General features: G+C 45.5%; 1 protein-coding gene across 1 annotated transcript in view; it reads right to left on the bottom strand.

Moving 5' to 3' along the window:
* Positions 1-834: 834 nt before the first annotated feature.
* Positions 835-25,007, bottom strand: part of TNFAIP8L3 (TNF alpha induced protein 8 like 3) — a 37,343-nt gene continuing 13,170 nt past the window's right edge. Inside the window, exon 2 of the mRNA XM_082734834.1 lies at positions 835-2,333. Within this exon, the coding sequence (XP_082590960.1) occupies positions 1,771-2,333 (563 nt within the window). The 3' untranslated portion in view covers positions 835-1,770. The remainder of the gene's footprint in view (positions 2,334-25,007) is intronic.

Raw genomic sequence — 25,007 nt, 5'->3', positions numbered from 1 at the left:
CTGCCACCTGCAGCTTCCATTGCTGAACCACATTCCCAGCCCACATGGGCCCAGATATCAACGTTCAGTCCTCAGGTCTGTGAGGGGTGCTAGGGGCTGAATTAGTTTTTATTTTATTTTTAAATATTTATTTGAGAGTGAGTGGGCGAAAGTGAGCATGAGAGGGGAGGAGCAGAGGGAGAAGCAGACTCCTGCTGAGCAGGAAGCCCAACATGAGGCTCCATCCCAAGAGTCTGAGTTCATGACCTGAGCTGAAGGCAGATGCTTAACAGACTGAGCCCCCCAGGCGCCCCTCCTATGAACTACTTTTGAGTGCTGGTAGTGGAAGAACTTAACTGATGGTGTGCACTGATGCTGACACGAGGCAACATGGCCACTGAAGCTCATAGGATGTCACTTCACAGCCTCCCACAAGCTGTCTTCTGATGGGCTGAGCCAGCGGCTGAGCTAATGTGGTATTCTGTTATAATCATCAGGTACCAGAAGCAGAGTGGGACAGGAGGTGATGCAGGGAGAGCAAGTCTCCTTAACGTAGTGTTCTGCAGACAGGAGAAGGCGGCAAATACCCTGTCCTGATGTTTGTTAAGAGTTGAGAAAAATATGTCAGAAGCCACAGTGTGAAAGCGAGGCTGGGAGCAGGTCAGAGAAGGTGGCCACATGTCTGTGAGCGAGCTGCCCCGGGGCCCCGTTTGTGCCCGCCCTCCCAGTGTGCCCTAGGGTCTGAGTGCACAGCTCCTGCCCAGCACTGTCTGCCTTTCAATCCCATTGTTCTTAACCTATTCTAATCTAACTCCAAGGTATTTTATTTTGGAATCACAACTCCAAAACCTCCTGTTTGAAGGGTTGTTTCAATTTATTGATGAACCAAAGAAACTAGCACAATGGGATGTGAAAGGCCAGGAGAGGTGGATAGGGGTTCCTTCTGCCCGGCCCCCAGGCTGCCAGGATGAGCCCTCCCACACCTCACCTCATGGGCGTCGCCCCTCCGAAGGGGAGGCCTAGCCTGCAGGAAGCACAGTTCTCTGCCCCTGCATCAGGAGTAGGAAAATCTCCACATCCCCACCCCACTGGAAAGACTCCCTCTGCAGGATCATAAACCTGCATCTGGGACCTAAAAACACAGCTCTTGGAAAACATTTTTCCAGTCTGCTGCTATGCTTTTTCATACCTTTGTATTCATCTGTGTCTGAAACAGCACATCTAGAGACAGACTGTCTCTATTAGATACTAGATACTATTATTCTTTTCTTCTCTGCTGCTTAGTAGTCTAAATCCAGGTGGATCCCTCTCACACTCCAGAGAGAAAATAATAAGACCTTACATTAGAGTTTTCAAAAGTGTGGACATATGTTGCCTCATTTGAACCTCCCAGCAGCCCCGGGAGGTGGGCAGGTGGGCATCGTGGTCCTAGGATCCTGAGGATAGCTGTCCCAGTGAAGCCAGGAACCGAACTTGTGTCCTCCAGCTCCTGGTCCAGGGCTCCTTCAGCTCCCCAAGATGAAGCCAGCTCACCTCGATGAGCACAGCAGCCTTCGCTGAGAAGAGACGAAATGTCCTTTGGGCTGGCTGACCAAGGTGACTGGAAGTACAGAGCTCATCAGTGGGCTCAGGGGAGAAACACACCTGAGTGAAATCTGGCATCAATGGCAGACAGGAACTAGGGTAGGACATGGGCATCTCGGACAAGGGTTTCCTGTTTTCTTGATTCGAACCTGGACCACACTGGTGCTGCAACCAGGACTCAGCAAAGTCTGGGAGGAGAGAAGGCATTCAGAGGACTTTCTCATCTAGCAACTTATTGATTCCTTCACACATTCTCTTGAGGTTGGGTCGACAGTCTCCGTCCAGACTATAAAGGGTGGAGAGGAACTCCACGTCAGCAAAGTGGTTGAAGACATGGTTGATGCGCCCGTGGGTCCGGGGCGTCAGGTGTCGCTGCACCAGTTCATGCACCAGGTCCTTGCACTCGTGCAGGAGCTTGGAGAGCACGTTCCTGTCAAATGTGTATTCCACTTCGTAGAAGCTGACGATGGTCATGGCGGTCTGGTTCAGCTTCTTCCTGAGCTTCTCCACGACAACCACCTCCTCCTGGCTGAACTGGTTGTGTCGGTAGAGGATTCCGATTTTGATTGCCACCTTGATCAAGTCTTTCATGATCTTGTGGGCTTCCTTCTTGTTGTGGGTGTGCTCTTTGGTGACTTTGTAGAGCTCATCGAAGATCTCGCTGCTGGTGTCATCGATCAACATATTCGCCATGGTTTTGCTGGCGATTTTGCTCAGGATCTTCTTCTGGGCTTGAAGGGCAAGGTTCTTTGAACTAAAAACATCAGGACCTAGTGTGAGGAAAGAGAGAAAAGTTAGAGAAATATGAGAGCTGTTTATTATGATTCCACAAGTGAAAGGCACTAATTTGAATTTACGTTCCTAGAGCAAAGACAAGCCTTTATATCCCACTGCTCCCTCACCAAACTCCACCCAAGCCTGGGATTGCTACATTGTCCTCTCCACATACCATGCTTGTTTATCCTCTTGAATCTTCTAATCACCCTCTTCCTTCTCTGGAAGTGGCCTCCTCTTCTCTAGGCCGAATCTCACCTTTTTAGACCTACTTCATGCACAATGCTTTCCTGACCCTCTTAGTTCACAGAGAAGTCCACTATCCAGTTGTGCAAATTACTGCAACAAGCACATCGCACTGATGCCAACGCCATTCCCTGGATGGACATGGATGCCTGATCACGGCAGTCTATTTGACTGAGTCTCAGAATCCATATTTTGAGTCTAAGGTGTATTTTTTTTTTTCATGTTCCCTATCTAGGAAATTGTTGTGTGTCTTACAGTCACTGTTGCCAGGGACACATGCACTGTGGTTGTCTTTATCTATATGCAAGCAATTTGCACAACAGGAGCCAGAGATTGGGGAGAAAAGTCAAGAGCACTCAGATGCCCTCAGTTGGCAGAGACAACTGAAGGGCACTGTGTGCAAAAACACACACACTAACACCTCCAAGTCAATCAGGTTCTCTTCTTTTCCACTTTATGAATGAACAAGAGTAAAAGATGTTAAAAAAACAAAACAAAACAAAAACCCTATGTCTAAGCAAGTCCAAAAGGACCTTTCAATAAGTATAACATTTCTAAGTAAAAAAGAAAGCAGTCACTCACAATTTAATTGGCCAGCACCTTTTTCTTAAGAGCACATAAAAGAACCTCTTACAATCAGTGGTGCCTTAGATTTGATGAACTACTCCGTGGTGTGGGCAGTTAGCTACAGCTGACATCAGAAACCCACTGTCCATCCTGCTACAGCATGTACGTGTATTACTGGCCCAGAGGAGAGGCAGGTTGCCCGAGGGTGGAGACGGTATCTCCCATAGCACCCAGCTCTGTTCTGCACAGGGATGAAGTGGCAGAAGAAGAAGGTTGTAAAATACAGTGTGAATTTATATTAAAAAAGTTTTCCTTTGAGGACTGAAGACCCTTCTAGGATCCAAAGAGACTGTATCCAGTGCTTTGTGGCCACAGGGAAGTAACAGGACAGGCAGAGTGGACACATGGCCAGGTCCCGCAAGCCTCGCCCCCATGTTCCACATGGTCTCCCGACCCGGGGCTTATGGCTCAGTGCTGAGCGATTAACACCCAGATGCTCGGGTCTCACGGACAGACTCAAAAAACACTCCCACACAATTTAAACAAGGCTCCCACGCATTTCCTGCACCCACTTCCCCCCTCCTCATGGGCCCCTCCTGGGCCCCGCCTTGCTCCCTCAGCCCTGGGCCTTTCCAGGACAGCTCTACTGCTCTGGGGCTTCTCCCCGAGGCTTGGGCTGGAGGGGGGCTGGTGTGGCAGGGTCAGCAGCAGTAGGGCAGTCAGTCGAGGCCAGGAGCATCCTACAGCCCAGGGAGCTCACGCTCTTTAAAGTCTGAAACCACAGAATCTTCAAGCAACTTCCCAAATGACCCTGATGCTAGACGTTCCCTACAGTCAAGGTATAAAGAGAACCAAAAGGGGAGCCCTGGTCTCAATCCTCCTGTGTGCTCAGGGCCTCAGGCACTGGTGGCTCTGGGTGCGGGGGGGGGGGGGGGGGGGGGCGGCGGCAGGGCAGGGAATGGGGGTGGGGGGAGGGGCAGGGAAGGAGTGCTGAGTGCACCAGGTGCTTCACTCTGTTAGCTGAAGCTGACACTTTCTTTACAGTGTACCAGAATTCATTGAATTCATTGTTTATGTACCACACCCAGTGCTCCACGCATTATGTACCCTCTTTAATGCCCACAACCAGGCTCACCCAACCCCCCACCCCCACCCCTTCAAAACCCTCAGATTGTTTTTTAGAGTCCACAGTCTCTCATGGTTTGTCTTCCCTTCCGATTTCCCCCAACTCCCTTCTCCTCTCCATCCCACCATGTCCTCCGTGTTCTTATGCTCCACAAGTAAGTGAAACCATATGATAATGGACTCTCTCTGCTTGACTTATTTCACTCAGCATAATCTCCTCCAGTCCCATCCATGTTGATACAAAAGTTGGGTATTCATCCTTTCTGATGGAGGCATAATACTCCATTGTATATATGGACCACATCTTCCTTATCCATTCGTCTGTTGAAGGGCATCTTGGGTTCTTTCCACAGTTTGGCAGTCATTGCTGCTATAAACACTGGGGTACAGATGGCCCTTCTTTTCACTATATCTGTGTCTTTGGGGTAAATACACAGTAGTACAATTATAGGGTCATAGGGAAGCTCTATTTTTTAATTTCTTAAGGAATATCCACACTGTTTTCCAAAGTGGCTGTACCAACTTGCATTCCCACCAACAGTGTAAGAGGGTTCCCATTTCTCTGCATCCTCTCCAACACACATTATTTATGTCTTGTTAATTTTGGCCATTCTAACTGGTGTAAAGTGGTATCTCAATGGGGTTTTGATTTGAATCTCCCTGATGGCTAATGATGATAAACATTTTTTCATGTTTCTGTTGGCCATTTGTATATCTTCATTGGAGAAGTGTCTGTTCATGTCTTCTGCCCATTTTTGGACATGATTATCTGTTTTGTGTGTGTTGGGTTTGAGGAGTTTTTTATAGATCCTGGATATCAGCCTTTTGTCTGTACTGTCATTTGTGAATATCTTCTCTCATTCTGTGGCAACCTACATGAAATGAAGCTGACACTTTTACCAAGGCTTCCTTGCTAGTCTTTTCCCTTCCAGCAATGCCAACATTCTTCTCTCGACCAGTAGCTGTCATACCTTTTGCTCATATACTCCCATAAGAATTTTGAAAAAATTATGCACTTCCTTGCACCCTTGACAGCAAGTATTTTTCACCTTAAGGTTAAATAGTTATAATTTGTTAAAAGATATAATTTCTAGGTATTATAAAGTGAGTATTTAAAAATTAGCCCGTTAAAGCATTCTTGTAAATATGTCCAAAATAACATAGCACTACAGTGATATAACACCCATTATTGTCAATTTTAAAATGTTAAGAGCAAGCTCTTCTTTAAAAATTAGAAATGTTAGGGATGCCTGGGTGGCTAAGTCAGTTAAGTGTCTGTCTTTGGCTTAGGTAATGATCCCGGTGTCCTGTGATAGAGCCTTGGGTGAGGCTCCCTGCTCTGTGGGGAGGCTGCTTCTCCCTCTCCCTTTGCCTCCTGCTCCCCCTGCTTGGGCACTCTCTCTGACAAATAAATAAAATTAAAAAAAAATTAGAAATAGTACATTGTTCTTCCCCCCTTATCTCTATGACATGACACCCAGAGGATTTTAATGTATTTTTATGCTTGAAAATGTTTTATTTGATCAATTCCTCACAATTCTCTACAGCCAAAGGATGCATACAAATTGAATTTAAATTAAATTTAAATTAAAAGATGATTCTAGCGATCATAAATGTCTTAAAACATTTCGTCTAGAGTGAGCTATTTTGTTTTGGGGTACAATATATAATATTAAAACGTTGGTAAACACTAAACATAAAAAATAATAAATTTTTATTGGAGATGCACTTCCAAATGAGATATATAAGGGTGGATTATGGCCCCTTGATTCAAAGAGGCACCACACAGCACCAGAGCTTCCTGTCCTCCCTGTGTCTGACCAGGGAGGTTCTGCACGCCGGCTGCATGTCAGTCAGCCCCGATTTGAGTCTTTATGGGTTAGAACTCTGACTACAAGAGTGGAAAGGAGAGAGGCCCACCACGCTTTGACCTCAGGTTGTTCCTCAGGTAGGAAAGTGTAGAAAAGAGTATGTATTGAGGTGTGAAAGGGTAATCAGATCTATAAATCAATTCCCTCAAAATCATCCTTGTCTGAACATCACATGGGAGGTCTGGACTCTCGGTGTGCACACTACATGGAATTCTCTTCAGCAAGAGCAGCAGGATTCCAAGAGGTGATAAAAAGCACTATTTGGGGTAAGGAGATTCTTGACCAAATAAGTTTGGAAAATACTGGGTTAAGCAGTTAGATTCTTTTCCTGTGAGACTTTAAAACACTCCTTTAATACACTGAGGTGTTTTATCAACTTTTAGAGGGTTGGATGTGGTAGGCAGAATTACCCCCAACCCCAAGATGTCTGTGTCTTGGTCCCTGGAAACTGTGAGTGTGACCCAGCAAAAAAGAGTTTGCAGATAGGACTGAGTTAAGGGCTTAGGGATGGAGAAATTACCCTGGATCATCCAATCAGCCTGATACAATCACAAGAGTCTTTCAAAGTAAAGGAGGGAGGCAGAAGAGCATGGGACACAGAGGGGGATGTGATGGTGGAAGTAAAGGGTGAGAGTGATGTGGTCATTGGCTTAGAAGATAAAGGAGGGAGCCACCAGCCAAGGAACACGGCTGGCTTCGAGAAACTAGAAAAGGGAAGGAAACACAATCTCCCCTAGGGCCTCCAGGAAAAGTGTAGCCCTGTGGATACACTGATTTTTAGCCCTGTGAAACCCACTTGGGATTTCTGTTCTCTAGAGGTATAATTGGATACATCTGTGTTGTTTGACGCCACTAAGTTTGTGGTGATTTGCTTTGTTACAGCAGCAATAATTCAGGTGGATAGATGTGATGTAGCAAGTTTATCTGGTCAGGGGATTCTTTTTGTCTTTTGAGTAGAGCCCCCAGCTGCCTGGGGCTGCCAGGATGGAGGGGTTTCCCATATAGCTGACTTTCAGGGCTGGAACTAGATCAGTGGCAGGCACGTTGGGAAAAGTTGGTCAACCTATTCCGAAACCACCAGTGAGGCATATATCATTGAGTTAAAAATTGAACAGAGAAGTAATTGAAGAAAAATTTCCGAGGGTGGTAGAAAATCATACATACCTGCCTATGATCTCAGCAGGTAAATTGTACTCTCATGTTGCCACATTTACCAAAATCTGCCCTTCTCTCTACTTTTCATTTCTGTAAACTTAACCCCTTTTGTTCATTTTGGGCAAAGTCCCTTTTGTCCTTTGGTTGCTCTGTAGTTATTGAGCACTTCCTATTAGTTTGGCAATAAATGAATTTGGCTAAATTAGTCTGCCTAATATTTTGGCTAGCTTGGCTCTATATGAAGTGCTTATGGAGGAAATCACCCCAGAATATCCATTTGGGTCCTGCTCTGAATATGGTCCCCCAGGGATGGGAGACACAGACAAATGAATCAAAATGCAGAAACATGCAAAACGTCCCAGAATGGCTTGAGTGAGAACAGCTGGGGACATCTAAAGGGGGACTTGAATGTGGACAGATGGGGGTGGCTACCATGTTACAAAGTACAGGGTAGTAATTTCCGCCTAATCACAAAGGCTTGGGGTGGTTTTCCTGCTAAGTTTTCAGCCATCTCTACGGTATAAGAATGTGTTATTTATGTATAAGGGGACTTAGGGTACAGGCTTCCAGGGTTGAGTGCTCACACCTGTGGCATCTCTGATGCCTGAAATAGCAACAGTCTAGAGCAGAGGAACCCAAGTGCTATGGATCATCAAAATCACCAAGAAGGCTTTAAGAAACAACAACAAACAAGTAGATTCTCCAACTCTACCCCAGATTGCCAGTAGGAAAATCTTCAGGAGATTGCTGGTAATGCAAGCTTGCAAGGTGACTCTGACATGCTGTGTGGAAGACCCACTGATCAGGACATGGCCAACACGGATCCGCCAGAGCACTCATCGTGCTAGGTGCTCTTGGAGAGAAGGATCTGTGGTGAGTTATAATGACTTTGTGAATGACCACAGATTATGGTTGGCTCTTGAGGCTCTGCCATACCTGGTAGCTTATTATTATTATTATTATTATTTTTAAATATTTTATTTATTTATTTGACAGTGAGAGATCACAAGTAGGCAGAGAGGCGGGCAGAGAGAGAGGAAGGGAAGCAGGCTACCTGCTGAGCAGAAAGCCCGATGTGGGGCTTGATCCCAGGACCCTGAGATCACGACCTGAACCGAAGGCAGCGGCTTAACCCACTGAGCCACCCAGGCGCCCCACCTGGTAGCTTATTAAAAGCTTTGAGAAGACCCACAGTAAAGATACTTGTGTAGTTTTGTTTACCCACTTCTCAAACTTCCTGAACCTTACAAAATTTGTACACACACACACACAATCATCTTGTATATATGATGAGAAATGCTGGGATAGGATTGAGAGAAAATCAAGACATTCTGGTCAACTTTTACAACTCCCAGGGATCGGCTGGGCAGGGCTGAGGAGAGCCAATGTCTCCAACATGTGTGCATGATTAAACGGAGGGTGTGTACAAAGAGGAGAGCCAGAGAGGCAGTCGTCTTCAGAAGACTTTTGTACAGAGAAATCTTGGGCCTGTCTCCTTCCCTCCATTCTTCTCTCTCAGCCTTCTGCAGGGGGGACTATGTGGGTGATCTGTCAGGGAGAAACAGTGCTGGCTGAGAGAAAGAATGCAAGTTTTGGGAGCCAGGGTTGGAAGTGTACTTGGATATTTGGGGAAACAGGCCTAACTGGTGGACACATATTTGTTTTGGGAAAACACCAAGAGATCCAGGTTAGGTCTTGGCGCAGACTGTCCCCTTGTTGCTGTGTACAAGCCTTTGGAGGGCTGTTTTGGCCAGGGATAATTCTCTTAACCATGTTTGTATAAAAGTTCCCATTCCCCAGCCACAAAAGCTAAGGAGTTGTTTACAACACCTCAGAGTCTCTGAGAATGGCGATAAAAATGTGATCATGCAGCTACTATACAGCTCCCCTGGCCAGTACCATGAGACAAGATGGAGAAAGCTGTGAAATTGACCACTGAAGCATAACAGGGGTTTCCTTACACTAAGATTGATGGAGAAGCTCAAGTGAGAGCAATGTGAGGTCAGTACTCTAATAAGCCCTCTTGGAATATTCACAAAGAAAAGAAAAGTACCAGAGACATGCTGGGAGACTGGCATGACAATGGTGGCCAATTAGTTTGGAGAGAGAAAGCAAAAGATAATTTAAGAGGGTCTACCCCTAAACGGAAAAGTGCTGGGGCTGGCTGAGTTGATGCTTCTATAAATGATGTTCAGCCACAGTACAAGTGATGTTTCCACATTTGAGACAACACTAAGCTCTCTCAGATGGTGAAATGCCAAACGGGTGGTGACACACAGCAGGAAGATCTTACCGAGCTGGGTGAGTGGGCAGAAAAAGAGGCAGATGAGCTCTAGCATGGTAAGAGCAGGTAGTATATTCTGGGAAAAATAAAGCAAACACTGATTATGAGGGATGAGGAGCTCTGAGCATCTGCCCAGGATGTGCTGAGGCATGGAGGGGCTGGGGGAGAGACTCCACCCACCTCTCCCTACTCTCAACTCGGTAACTTCTCTGCTTCCGGCAAAGGAGTGTGGGGGAAAACTTGAAGGCGTGTGTGGATAGCTGTGTCAAAATAATAAAACTGGAAATTTATTTCTCATGGCCTGTGCTGTACATGGGATCATGTCAATTCTGTAAACAGCCTAAGATGATGATAGCAAGGAAGAGAGTGAGCTAGCAGTGAGAAGGAGAAGTTAGGAGAGGAGACGGTACCCAGAGGAAAACAATATGTGGCACTTAATAAGCACCATCTGTTGAAGCAGGAGACCCAGCAGACGAGGAACATGGGAAGGGCAAAACCCTGAGCAGAGGGTGTTCAGTGGTAGTCCAAAATTTCTGGTGCTCAATCACCTACATGTAACTGTTGGGGAAAAAAAGCACGCCTCCTTCGGATGCAGCAGCCTCACAAACTACTGGAACTTTCATGGGCACCTTCCTCCCTATTCACCTGCACACGCACCCAGAAAAGCTGACTGGACTGGTCATGTCCCTCAGGCTCCCTCCTTTACTACTGACAAGGGGCCAGCACCCAGTGGTGAGAGTGACACCCTCTCCTCTCCCTGCCTGCTTCCTTGTCTGTTCTCTGTGTGAACGATGGAAAGGGGTTGGCTTAGGGGGAGAGGTGGTCTGCAGGATTGGATCTCCATGACAATGACAAAACACCTTCTAGAGAAGACACTGGCTCTGCTTCAGTTCTTGGATGTCCCTATGTAGCTACGGGGACAAAACTATTAAGCAACCTTAAGTAGTGTTTTGAAATGTGAACCTAACAGAGTTCTGGTTTCCAGGAAAACTACTAATTGAATCGTTGCATCTCCAGTGGAGTCAACCAGAAAGCACTTTCCTTTCCTTGTTTAAAGCTATGGCTTGTGTACTGCTGGAATATTAAAAACATGGCATTAGAGGAGGTACAGTGAAATGAGATCGTTGAGTGATGGTGGGGTCTTTGAGTTGGGGACAAGCAAAAATCTGGATCCTTCCCTCTCTCCACAGAGAAATGACCAAAACGTAGAAGCCCATGAAAAAAAGCCTTTGTTGGTCTAGTCCCTTTCATACTTGAGATGGCAATTTTGAGACTTAAAAAAGATATTTTGGGATAGTTTAAAAGGCATCACAGTAAAACGTGGATGGCCTGGGAGGGTCAGGAATGCATTTTTCTGACTACAGGTCACCCCTGAGCACACCCAGAGCAGATCCTGAGACTTCTTCGAGGCTGGGCCCCCCTGCCCAACCCAAGAGAGACACCTGCCTTGAGTGCATATCTCCTGGGCTCACCTCTGTGCCTAAGACCTGAGGTCCCCCCCAATTTCCACGACTGCATTAAGAAGCAGGCAGCTTGTGGGTCCTACAGGTGTCCTGTACATGCATGTCCTGACATGCAGGGGAGCAGTGTGCAAAATGAAAATGTTAGAACCTCTGTTTCTGTCTTCTTAGGAGAGAAGTGAAGTTTTCCTAACACTGAACATGCAGGCTGACTGGGAGACATAAGGGAAGTGGGGAAAGTCCCCCTCTCAGGATTTGGGGGGTGTTTAGTGTATCGCTCACTTGTTTATCCCCTCTCACAATTTTTAAAAAATATTTTTATTTATTTATTTGAGAGAGAGAGAGAGACAGTGAGAGAGAGAGAGTATGAGTGAGGAGAAGGTCAGAGAGAGAAGCAGACTCCTCGTGGAGCTGGGAGCCCAATATGGGACTCGATCCCGGGACTCCAGGATCATGACCTGAGCTGAAAGCAGTCGCCTAACCAACTGAGCCACCCAGGCACTCCCCTCCCACAAGTTTTAATTTATTTCAGCATTTGTTTATGTGTGTTTGATTAAACAGACTCAGTGATTACATTATTTAGTTTCAACTAAACCCTCACAAAATGGACCAGTGATTTCAGAAGATTCCAGCAAGCACCAAAACTGAAGACAATACACTAATCATGCCAGCTTAAGTGAACAGCAAGGAAATGGCAGAGCAGACGATTATCCTTCTCATCGTAAGAGCTTTTCCACAGCCAAATTATAAGGTAAAAGCAATGATCTAATCAGATCTGACAAGAAACGGACCATAAAAATTTCAAAAATTCTAATAAGATGATTTGAAACACTTTTACTTGCCTTGAGATATTCCCCAAGGTAGTAGGGGAATTTCACATTAGTGAAATGTGCTTGTGATTGTGATTTTAGCTTGTCCTATGGTGAGGGGGAGGGGTACTCAGGAACAGCACAGATGACTGTGGGGGGGCAGGGACGAGTCAAGAATGACGCTGGGTGCTTCTTCTAGGTTAACTGGGGGCAGGGGGCAAGGAATGCACCATCAACTGGAAGAGGCATCTAGAAGCTTGTGGGGTGGATGAATTCAGTTTTTAGCATGCTGAGTTCCAGGGCTGTAGGGCAATCTGGCTGGAGAAGGTCACAGGAGCCTGCCCAGTAGGCACCTCACACCAACCTGCCCCACCCTGAGCGTCCCATTTGCCCACCCAAACTCTACCTCTTTCCATCAAGCAGGAGCCAGTGAAGAGATCCATCTTCCCTAAGGAATTTGTCAATGGGGGATCCCTGGAGATAAACAGGTTCTTTCTTAAAAATGCAACTATCTAACATTAGCTGGTTAAAGCATAGTCTCTATTCACAGCTTGCTGGGAATCCCTTTAGTTGGGGCCATATTGTATTCCTTCTAGAGATTCTCTCTCCCCTCTTTGGGCCCATCACCACACTGCCCCTCCTAGTAAGTGAAAAATGAAGGCAGGAAGTGAGAGGCAGGCTTGGGTATGGCAGGACTGGGAAGGAGGGAGGAAGGAAGAAGGACTAGGTTGCCAGATAAGCAAACATGGAGGACGCGGTGTCGCACTGGCCAGTTGTTCCCCACCAGCTCGGGCTGGGCTGGAAATCTTGACGTTGGCCCAGGCCCGGGAGCAGGCACAGAGTTTGGGCTTTGCCGTTGGTGGCTGTTCAGTCCTTGAGAGTCATTCATCCAGTGGTTAGAAATGAGTATTTTGGGGGGTCCAAGCATGATGAATCTTCCCAGCTGTACGGGACATTTCAGGATGCTGTGCAAAAATGTAGAAAAGCAAGGGTAATCAAAACGGGACACTTCTTACAGGAGAGCTGATTCTGATTGTTGCAACACCTTGCACTGAATCATTCTTCTTCTTCTTCTTTTTTTTTTTTTTTTTTTAGATTTTATTTATTTATTTGTCAGAGAGAGAGAGCACAAGCAGGAGGAATAGCAGGCAGAGGGAGAAGGAGGCTCCCTGCTGAGCAAAGAGCCCAACATGCAGACTCGATCCTAGGATCCTGAGATCATAACCTGAGCCAAAAAGGCAGATGCTTAACCAACTGAGCCACCCAGGAGTCCCAAATAATTACTCTTTAAGAGCAGCATTTGAGGGACGCCTGGGTGGCTCAGTTGGTTAAGCAGCTGCCTTCGGCTCAGGTCATGATCCCAGCGTCCTGGGATCGAGTCCCACATCGGGCTCCTTGCTCGGCAGGGAGCCTGCTTCTCCCTCTGCCTCTGCCTGCCATTCTGTCTGCCTGTGCTCGCTAGCTCTCCCTCTCTCTCTCTCTCTGACAAATAAATAAAATCTTTAAAAAAAAAAAAAAGAGAGCAGCATTTGATCTTCGTTAAGGAGAAGACCAAGTTGTTTTGTTGTTGTTTGTTTTCATTTCAAAAAATTCCTGGGCTTTGAAATAACTTCTTGTTCTAAGAAAGGTGAAGAGAAATTGGCAGGGTCAGCTGTAAGACCTATCAGCACCTTATCTCATTTTGTCTTAGACCCCCTTCAAACCCCCACTCATCAGCACTGAGCAGCTCATTTAATTAAGAATCACATCACAGATACTATTAACTACTGAGCACAGATTATGTACCTGGGATGGTGGACGGGACGTATCTGATCTTCCCAAGAGTGCTTCAAGAGAGGGTTGGTGAGTCTCATTTTACAGATGAGGAATCTGAGCCACGGCAGATTTAAGTAATTCACTCACAGCTATGGGGCTAGTAAGCAGCAGAACTGCAGTTGGGCCCAAGTTCAGATCAGCTCCAGACAAAACCTGCCATCTTGGCCTTCTGGCACCTGCTTTCAGAAAATCATCCTTGGCTTCTGAATGTCTGTGATTTCTCACTTATTTGAGACATTAAATAGGCTTCAATTTAAGCCCCCTTCTAGCGAGATTTACATTTCATCATTTAACTACAAAAACCCTTCTTATTATGTGATAGAACAATGCCACATACTCATCAAAACCTGAAGATAGATGTCGCTTTTGTTTTTAGAGGGAATTCTATATATTTCAACAGTTACATACGGATTTTGTTTTTCCTACTGATTTACAGCCAGCTCTGAAAAGTGAATGAGTGAGGATTTTACTTAGCAGAGCTAACTGAGGCAGATACAGGTGAAGTCGCTGGGGGTTGAGTCATCTCCAACTCCACAGGTTAATTTTGGAGATTTGAGAGATATTTTTGTCTTATTGCAGTAGAAGAACCACCACCACCAAACACAACATCTACTTACGTGATTTCTAGAACTAGAGCTTGTTCATCTCCTCCCCCACTCTCCCTTGCATCTAATAAGTTAACTGGGGTCTGTCTGGATGGTAGGTCATATTCAGGCATGATAAGAGAGCCCACTTCCGTAGTGTTTAATGCACACAGCCTCATCACAGCCTTGCGACAACTCTGTGAGCACACGTCAGTCATCATCACCATCATCACCATCACCATCAGCAGCAGCAGCAATGGCATTCTACGTCTTCCATCCCAGGCATCCGCAGCAGAAAGATTACATAGCTCATGTGGAGCCACCATTCAGGGAGCAGCGGAGCTGGGTTCACACCCGGAAGCCAGCCCCAGAGTCCCGTGCTTCACCGCGCCACGCTAAACTGCCATTCTCGAGTGACAAAGATCAATTAGTTTAAATGTGCTTTGAATTACTGACCACTTGAAAAATGGAAATGGGTTTATGTTTTCCCCTCAGAACAATTAATGTTTTAAAAACCATGACACATAGCAAATACGTAGACAGAATGGAAGATAATCTGACAAACTCTGGTCATTTGGCCTCTGCCCAGGTGTGACAAATCTCAGTATTTTGTCCTGGGAGACAGAGCTAGGGAAAATGTCCTATTTGTCTTCAGCTGCCTCTTTCCCTTTATATCTCCCCAGATCTAACTGCGTTTCGGAAGCTGATGTGTCTGTCTCCTCCATTTTTATAGTTTTGCCTCCCGAGAAAGCATGTATCACCAGTATGTTGTTTAGAGTGTTTTAAAACTTCAGATAAGGATATCAGACCACACACATTTTTCTGCAACTCTTCGATCACGATTATGCTTTCAAGATGTATCGTATTCAGGCATGGAGTTGCTTATGTGACTATACGATGTCCCCATGTTTCCTGATGATGGACGATTCAGTTCTTTCCCCTTTCTGCAAGCAAAAACGTCCACAGACCTCTCTCTCTGTGTACACACGTCAGTCTCCTGGGCTCTACATCTAGGAGGCGACCGCTGGCTCCTGGGCCGGAGGCTGCTGGTTGCTTTGCAGCAGACAGCACTAATTTTCACTCTCAGCAGCAGCCAAGGGGTGCCTGCAGTTCCATTTCCTCATCAGCACTTCAAACAGCCCACCTTTTAATTTCCTGCCAATCTGATAGGTACAAAGTAGTAGCTTGTTGTAATATATCTTTCTCTGCTAGGGAAATTCAACGTAATTTTCTGTATATTGAGCATTCAGGTCCTTCTTCTGTGAATTGCTTATTCGTAGAATTTACTAACTCCTGCCTTACCCTCCCAGCCGCCCCCGCCCCCTGCACCGGATTGTATGTCTTTTTCTGGTTAATTTGTAGGGGCTTCTTTTTCTTTTCTTTTTTTAAAAAAGAATTTATTTATATATTTATTTGAGAGACAGAGAAAGCAAGCACAAACAGGGAGGAGGAGCAGAGAGAGAGGGACAAGCAGACTCCTGGCTGAGTAGGGAGGCTGACACGGGGGACTCAATCCCAGGACGCTGAGATCATGACCTGAGCCAAAGGCAGATGGGACGGTCATCGGACTGAGCCACCCAGGCTCCCCTGCAGGAGCTTTTACTATGCTATGGACTCTAATCCTCTGCTGGTCACTTGAGTTGCAACCATCTCCTTCCAGTCTGTAGCATTACCTTTTCACTTTATTTGTGGTGTCTTTAGTCATACAGAAGTTAAAACTTTTAACATAGTCTAATTTATCAATGTTTTCCTCTATTGTTAGTGGGTTTTGTATCTCACTTAAGAAACCCTTTCCTGCTATGAGGTGGGAAGTGAATCTCATATATCTTCCAGAAGTTTGAAGGTTTTGCTTCCCACCTGCAGGTCGTTAATCCATTTGGCATTTTTTGTGCCTTCTGCAGGAGGTACATTTGTCTCCTCACAATTTATTCAATTTATCAAATAGTTCATCCTTGTCCCACTCACCTGTTGGGCCACCTTTTTCTTACCAAATTTCCAAATTACAACAGGTCTGTGTCTTGTACTGTGTTCTACTAAACTATTTTAGTACCAGCACCACACCATATTCACTATTGGAATTCATAATAAATCTTGACAGGCTGCAGGGAAGGCTCCCCCCACCATTTTATTCTTCCTAGAAATTGTCTTGACTGGGGTACTTCAGTGGCTCTGTCGGTTAAGCTTCTGCCTTTGGCTCAGTTCATGATCCCAGGATCCTGGGATCGAAGCCCCGCATCTGGCTTCCTGCTCAGAGGGCAGCTTGCTTCTCTCTCCTTCCTGCTTGCACTCTATTTCTGTTACTATCTTTCTCTCAAATAAATAAATAAATAAAAATCTTAAAAAAAAAGTCCTGTTTTTGCCTTTACTCTTCCACATGAATTTAAGGATCTTTTGACCAAAAGCCATGAACATGCTGTATTAATCTAGAGCAAACAGGGATCTTTACGCTATCAAGCCTCCCATCCATTAGCATGATAAATCTCTCCATTTGTCAGATCTGTGTCCTTCCATAATGCTTTCAGAGTCATTCCTGTGAAACTCTCGCATTCTTTCGTCCGATTTACTTCTGGGTATCATACGGTTTTGGTTGCTACTCCAAGTATAATTTTTTCTATTATAGTTTCTAAATGGTTGTTGGTGATATGTAGGAATCCAACTGGTTCCTGTATATTTATCTCTAATTGAGAAATTTTGCTGAGTTCTGTAATTAATTCTAATTGATTTTCGGTAGCATCTCTCAGATGTTTTTGTACGGACAACTACATTGCCAGCACAAAATGATTTTCTTATACCTCCCATTTCTTCTTCTTGCCTTGTTGCACTGTTGGGGGCCTCCGGTGTAATGCTGAATCGTAAGGGTGCTATTTGGCATCCCTGTCTTGTTCTCAACTACCAGAATTGCCTCTAAAATCCTCCCCACCCCTGACCCTGGCCACATATGATCTCTGTTATGGGTTTTTGATGGATACCACTTATCAAGTGGAAGAATCTTCCATCTGCTCCGGTTTTGCTAGTAAGGCTTTGTTTGAAGGTAGAAATGTGTATCTAATTTTATCAAACACTTCCTTTGTACCTATTGAGATCCCCATATGGCTTATCCCTTTTAACATGTGAATCTAACCAATTATTAAATGACTTTCTAATTTAAATCATCACTGCCTTCCCACAATAAAACCCCCTTCATCATAATGCATATTACATATGTACATTATACATAGTATAGTGTATAAGTATGTATGTAACATACATGCATATAATATACTGAGGAATTCCATAGTAAGTATTGTATTCAGCATTTTGCAACTATGCTCAAAGGTGAGATTGAACTATAACTTTCTCCTAGTACAGTCCCTGTCTGATTTTGATGTTCGAGTAAACTAGCCTCATGAAATGGATTGTGTAGCCTCCTTGTTTTTTTAAAGGTTTAGTAAAACTCACCCATAAAGCCACTTGTGACAAGTGTTGTGTTTTGAGACTGGGGATGAGTGGAGAATCAATTTCTTTAATGTTTATTCATGTGTAGAAGAGCAATAATACCCTAAAATCAACACATACTTACGATTTTTTTAACATTTATTTTAAGCTCTCTAGATTTTTCTTTTCTTTCCCCAAAGCACCCACAAAATAGGTAGCTGCTGTGAATGATGGGTCACTCTCAGGAATAAAGCAATAAACCCCATCCACAGGTATAATTTTCAATACTGTTCTCCTTGTTCTATTTTAAGATAAAATATTTCTCAAAATATTTTCTTTAACAATTTTATTACAAAAAATGATTAATGAATATTGAAAAAAGTCAGAAAAGATGCATACACTAAGGGAAGAAAATGAGTCTCCCATAACCCCTCCATGCATCACAGTCCCCATGTGTATATTCTACCAAACACTCTCTCAGGTATACACACTTTCATATCCACAGACACATGATCAAAGAACCCTATTTTCTAATCTATAGAAAGTAACAAATACCCAGCAGCAGGTGTGTGATGGGGGAAAGGGTGTCCAAAGGTGTCTACCTGCACATCCCGGAGTCCCTTCTACTGCCCCTTCCTAAGCCAGGAGGTGGCAGGAGACACCGAGGAGGAGCGCCTTCCACAGAACCCCTGGCTCCATCCACCTCATCCCATCAGATGCCTGCTTGTTGGACATTAGAGGACACGCTGAAATCAGGCGCCAAAGTGCAGCTCATCCCTTCACATGGATGGCTCTGCCCTAGCCCAAATGGTTGAAGACAGGCAGGTGACAGCCAAGCAGTACCAGAAATTCAGTGGGCTTCCTCTGGGGCTAGTGCCCGACCCCAGCTGCTCTGGTCTTCTGTGCCCATTATGCAATCCCATGGATACCTGACCAGGAGGCAGAGGGGCAGCGAAGGTTTGTTCTCCAGCACTCACGTCCTTCCAGGATGGGGGGCCCTCGCATCCATGTCCAGTGTGGTCCTTTTCCAGTGCTTCACTGTGATCAGCACTGAGTTATTCTGGGACTGATGCTCAGAGAACTTGTGTATCCTCCCAATGAGGACAGCATTTGCCACGTACAAGTTGTTCAATAAATGTCTGTAAACGAATAACCGATTGAACGATATAGAGTGCTCTTTCTCATTCTTTGAGGCCCAGATTCTATCTGTTCAGGATCCATGCTGGCATGGTGTGCGGAGTCATGGTGTACCTGCTGAACATTCTGAGCTCTGCACAAGTTCATGCCCTGCCTTTCCCAGAAAGTCACTTGTGCGGCCCAGCTGGGTCCTGCCCATCTGCACCCCTGCACGCGGCAGCGTCCCCCGGGACACCAGCGGTGCTGCTCACTACATCCTCCGTGTTCAACTCTGGCAGGAGCCCTCTCTCCATGGCAGCAGCCCCCACCCTCCTGCCACCCCCGGAGCCTTCCCATTCACATCCCTTCAGGCTTACTCAATATTTTAACACCCAGGAGCTGCTGGGGATCACAAAGGTATGGGCCACATCTGTCTCTCTGGGTGATCCCCTCTCTGCCGGGGCTCCCACACTGTTCTCCATGGCAGGCACTGAAAACCCAGGCTCAGGCCAGCAGACTGTTAACAAGGACACCAGTAGGATGCCGCATTCAGAGCCATGGGAGGATGCCAACTTGGTAATATGTGAAATTAGTAAACAGACTGATGTAATAAAAATGTCAGCCTTTGGAATTCTTCAAGTTTGGAGTGTAGATATAAAACCTAAAACCTTTAAAAAAAATCAGGCAATAAGATGAAACACATTCAGTCTATACTGGAAAAAAAAAATAAACAAAATAATGGCCTGAGAAAGGAATGAGGCTCTTGGAAGGTGCTGTGATTAGATTAACACAGCTTAGTGAGTTTAAAGGAAATAAATAAGAGGGTGGTGGGGTTATGGACATTGGGGAGGGTATGTGCTATCGTGAGTGCTGTGAAGTGTATAAACCCGGCGATTCACAGACCTGTACCCCTGGGGCTAATAGTACATTATATGTTTATAAAAAAATAAAAAAGAAAATAAATAAATAAACAGTAGCTGTACTAGAGAGGTCAGAACACGTGAGGGGTAAGAAACCAGAAGGTACTTCTAGATGGGAGATGATTTGGCAGACAGTACCATGCCTTGCTCAATGTTCTACTTACTTTTTTTTTTTTTTAAGTGAAATAATAAATTTTGTACAATGACATTTTTGGATTTCAGTCAATTTGAAAGCAGAACAACAGGAAAGGGGCACATGTAATATATCATTAATAATACCCCTTACATATACTCGATAGTAATTGTGGGGTTTTTTTTGTTTGTTTGTTTTTGTTTTTGTTTTTTGTCCATGGATTTGAGATCTAAGACATAAGTCAGACCACATTTGGGATATCCACTGGGGCCATGGTCATTTCTGGCCCAGGGGAAAGGTCATGTCAGGGAATGGAGTTTGCAGAGGGGAGGTGAGATGGCAGGTCTCTCATTCACCTGCAAAGTCTCCAAGGTTGGACTCCTGGGCTCAGCTGGGACCCCTCTTCAGACAGAACCGCTATCAGCCAAGAGGGTCCCACTCACATCACTCAGGAACCAAACAAGTTGTGGAGAACTCACGTTCCTGGAAGTTACACACAAATGTGTCTTTCTTTGAGGCTTCCTTTCTAGATTAAACTTGTCCCATACTTGTCCCATGGCAGGAGATGTCTCTAAATGATTTGTTTTACCATTTCAAATCAAGTCATCTGGTGTGGTCACCCCCAGACGCTGACAATGGCTGTCCTGTGAGGTCAGGATACAGAGCTGTGGCCATGGAGTTGTTCCCCTGTCCCTGTGCCCAGTCACTGTGTAGACAGCAGGGCGTGGAGGACCAAGGCCAACCCCAGGCTGCCCCAAGGCCCCCATTGTGCTCACTGTGTATCATGGGCCCATGATACACGCCTTCCTGGTTTCTTGGTCTGTTAAATAGGGGAGCTGGACTAGATGATTCTGCTAATTTTATATTAACTTCTTCAGAATCATAAATGGAGTTTTTAAGTCTGTAGAAGAACAGTATTGAGCATACATGACATACGAGCAGATACCCATAGGTTGGATTCTCAGGCTCCTTTCTCAGATTCTCCTTCATTCAACAAGCTCTCGCTCTGCTCTGCAACTGCCCATTTCAGCAATGCAATACCTCCTTTTTCTCTCCTTGAAAAACCCAGGGCACTGACGTTCAAGACTCCAGCTTTCCTTTTCTGTGGTTTCCCTCCAGAATGTCCCCTCCATAAATTTCCTGGGGCCTTTGCCTCCTCCATCAGACCACAGCCTGTGGTCACCACAGAACAGGCGGTCGGCAGACTCTCCCCAAGGCCTGTCCCTGTGCTGGCCTCAGCTCCCACAGACCAAGCCACAGACTGCCAGCCCCAGCAGGCCGCCCTGTGCTGACATAGCTGCCAATGGGAGCTCTGCCGAAACCCTCAGGGCCAGCTCTTCCTGCCGGGTCTCACTTCCCTGTCATCCCACCTTTCTGCCCAAAGAGAAAGTGGTTCATCCTTGCCCCAGCCCCACACGTTTTACTCTATGCAGCTTCTACCTGAATGCAAACATGTTGTGCTGCTCTCCCTTACACCCCTCCCCTGAACAGTCCTTCTAGCCAGAACTCCCCACCCCCAACACAAGGCCTTTTTAAGGACCTCCTGCCTGATTTCACTGGTTTGTCCACTGCAAACTGCAGAAGCAGAAACCTGCCCTGCTGTGTCCACAGTTGTGTCTCTGACACATAGTAGGAGCTCAAATAAATTTAAACCTCAAAAAACCAGCAGTGACAAGTCAGGAAGCAATGTTGTGGGGGAAAGACAAGGACAGGCTCTATCATGGCATGCCACCTTGCAGGGCCAAGAATCTATGTTTTGTTCCCCTCTCCAGCTTCATTCTCTCTAGACTCTGAGTTCCTGACTGCCAGCCACACCTAGGTGTCCCAGTACCAGGTTTGATCACTCTCAGGTCCTCTCTGCGCCTCTGCCCATCCCGCTCCCTGGTGTTTGGACGTAGGTGCCTCCCTCGCCCCCTTCTTCCCGATTCCTATCTGACCAGCCAGGCTCCACAGAAGGACTTCTGATCTCTGAGCATGCATCCCTGCCACCACATTTCCCTCTAGTCTACTCGTCCCAGTGCAGAGCCATCACACACCAGCTGGGTGAGTGACGTCATGTGCCGCCTGTCTGTGAGTGGCTGGACGGCAGGCATCATGATGTATTCATCCCATGGCTCCAGCCAGGGACTGAAACGCAGAGAACATTCATTGCGTGAGCAAATGGTTATCAGTCTTAACATTTTATTGAAATGTCTTCACACTTATGTCAGGAGAAATAACGATAATCAGAACCAGTGTGGCCCCAGGACACTGAAGCCTATCTCCTCCAACCAGGGGCCTAAGGTCACCCCCACTGAGCCTCTTTCCCACCTGGGCATGCTTGCCAGGACATCACTCCTCTAGGTCATCAGTCACACTTCCTTTTTATTATTTTAGAAATCCATTTTCAAAGTGATATGGGTACATTATTTTAAAAGTCTGGTCACTCTAGGGCTTATCCAAAATGCAGCATCTTCTGGCCCACTTTGGATGCTGGCTCTTCATGGCAAAAAATTTCAAACTCTTTTAGCTATTTCAACTAATAATTGCCTCTTTATGTTTACATAAAGACATAAATTACATGCTTATACTGTTAGTCCTCCACGTTGCTTTTAACTTCCTATTATGGAAGCTGAGAAATTAGCTCTCCCCCATTCATTTCTCCTTCCACTTTCCCATTTAGTTCTGGTTTATAATATTTGGTTAAATCAGACTTTAGTGATTTACATTACTGTGACTTGGATACCGTTCGTAGCTGACTCATGTATGCTCGATCACTTCCATGACTGCATTTCCTTTTTTATTCATCTTATTTTCTCAGGAGTTAAACACTGCCTTGTTTTTCTTCCGGTTGGTTTTCTATCTACCTAGCACTAATTTACTCCCAAAGTTCCTAGCACAATACAACGTTCTCAATGGGCTCAGACACATCAACTCATCTTTTACTTTAATTTTCTTTCTTGGAGACTTGTTGGGGCACTCTCGGTGCCCTGGTCCAAATCTGGGCACCTCTCCCTCCTAAGCCCCTGCTAGGCCCCCACCCTGGTGCTCCTTCCATCCTTCTTCCCTTCTCTCTGTGTCCGTCTCATGGCTTCCTCTTTCTTAACTTATACCCCGTTTCAGTGGAACACATTGTGCAGCAGAGGCATCAGCACACTATCTGAAAGAGCCCAACAACAAAGGGCCAAAAGGCAAAATATATTTGGGTACTTATAGAACCATTTAAATGTAGCCATTAAAGAAAAAGTAGAAGTGCTCATGGGCCATCCAAAAACAGGTGGCAGGCCGGACGTGGCCTGGGGGCTTCAGGTGGCTGACTCCTGATCTAGCAGCTCCTTAAGGAAGGGAATGTGGTAGGGTATGAAGGGTAGGAAGGGAATGTGGACACGTAATATATCTTACAATGACTTTATTCCATCCACACACTCGACTGATGGTTTGATGGGGTTTAGAACTCTACCTGGGAAATCCTTTGCTTTGAGAATTCAAAGGCATTGTACCACTGTTATTTAGCTCTTGGTGATGCTAGTTGGAAAACTAGTCCATTGGTAAAAGGGCCTGGTTATTCTCTCTGGAAGCTTTAAGATCTTTGTTTCATGACCACTCATGGCCGTATGTCTCAGAATTTCCTCCACCTTCATTCCTCTAATGCCTAGGAGGGCTTGTGAGGTGAGTGGGGGGTCCAGGGAGAGGAAATGGAGAGATGCACCTGGGTGGAAAAGGCTGCAGGGAAGGGGAGCATTAAGGATGAGACAGTGATCTGGGGCCAGGGAGATAGGACAGAAGGGGACAGGTCAGGAGTGAGACTTGCTTCTGGCAAGAGGTAAGAGGCCAGGAGGCTGCTGCTGGGGAGCCAGCTTTTCTCAGTGTTGGACTCTTTAAGAGGTACAATCCTCCAGGTGAAGAGGTCCAAGAAGGCTGGGCAACCATGAATGGCAGGACCACTGCAGGCCTAGGGACTCAAGAGAGGGCCCTTCTTGCGACCCCTGCCCCTCTGGCCTCCCTGCCATGTGACCCGACTTCCTGATGTCCTGGCCAGCTGCTCTTCGTTCTTGCCTGCCTCCAGGCTGCCTTAAGATAATCTTGGCTCCTTATATATCAACGATCTTCAGACTTAGACTCCAGTTTCTCTCATTGAGTTATGACAATTTGGCAGAATTATTTTTATGTGATTTTTTTTTCCTTAACCAAAAATGAAATAAACAAAACCTAAGGATGTTTGGAACATCTTCATCCCACCCGTGCCTCAGTTCATCACTGACCTCCCTCCTGGGGTGAAGGAAAGCCTGGGGTGGGGGTATTTGGTGACAGCTTTCTGGAGATAATTCCTGGGTGCTTTACTACAAATGCAGGTCTCAGGATGTATCATCCATTATGGACATAAATGCCTACTTTCTCTAAGAACTCACTCCTATCTTGACTATTCTGTCTTTCTTATTCCCTGATCTCTTTTTTAAAAATCACAGTGGTCATGGGACACCTGGGTGGCTCAGTTGGTTGGATGACTGCCTTCGGCTCAGGTCATGATCCTGGAGTCCCGGGATCGAGTCCCGCATTGGGCTCCCAGCTCCATGGGGTGTCTGCTTCTCTCTCTGACCTTCTCCTCGTTTATGCTCTCTCTCACTGTCTTTCTCTCAAGTAAATAAATAAAATCTTTAAAAAAAAAATCACAGTGGCCATATTCACTCACTTGCAATTGATAAGAAGGAGATATGGCTGCTTAATAAAGAACTGACATTGCTCTCCATGGGAAAATTAAGTAACTTTTTTCTTTTTTCAAATGGGAGAATGAGGTTTTTTTTGGGGGGTGAACATAGTCAATATATATTTTTATATCTGAAAAGAGGTAAAAATAATTATTTTGTATATTACAAACCAAGAAAGTAAAGATAGACAAAATCCTAGGTTAAAAATTTTGATAAAGGTGAATTGAAATGGTTAGTACTTCTGTTTCCTATAAGCTTCTTGACTGGGCTACCCCTATTTGGTTGGCTAGAGTAGAGTAAGGTGGACATAGGGAGGCAGTAAAGAACACTATGGCCACGATGTCTCTTATTTTCAGCTCCAAGAAACCCTCTGCGTAAGAAATCCTCAATTAAATTTCTAATTCCATTAGAAACACACACACACACACACACACACACACACAAATAGATACACATGATATTTAATATCATACAGCTCCTCAATAA

Source organism: Mustela nivalis (genome assembly GCF_964662115.1).
Source record: "Mustela nivalis genome assembly, chromosome: 6".
In the NCBI taxonomy this organism is placed as follows: domain Eukaryota; kingdom Metazoa; phylum Chordata; class Mammalia; order Carnivora; family Mustelidae; genus Mustela; species Mustela nivalis.
Note: the sequence above shows the minus strand (reverse complement) of the source record. Positions and strands in the feature narration are given on the sequence as shown.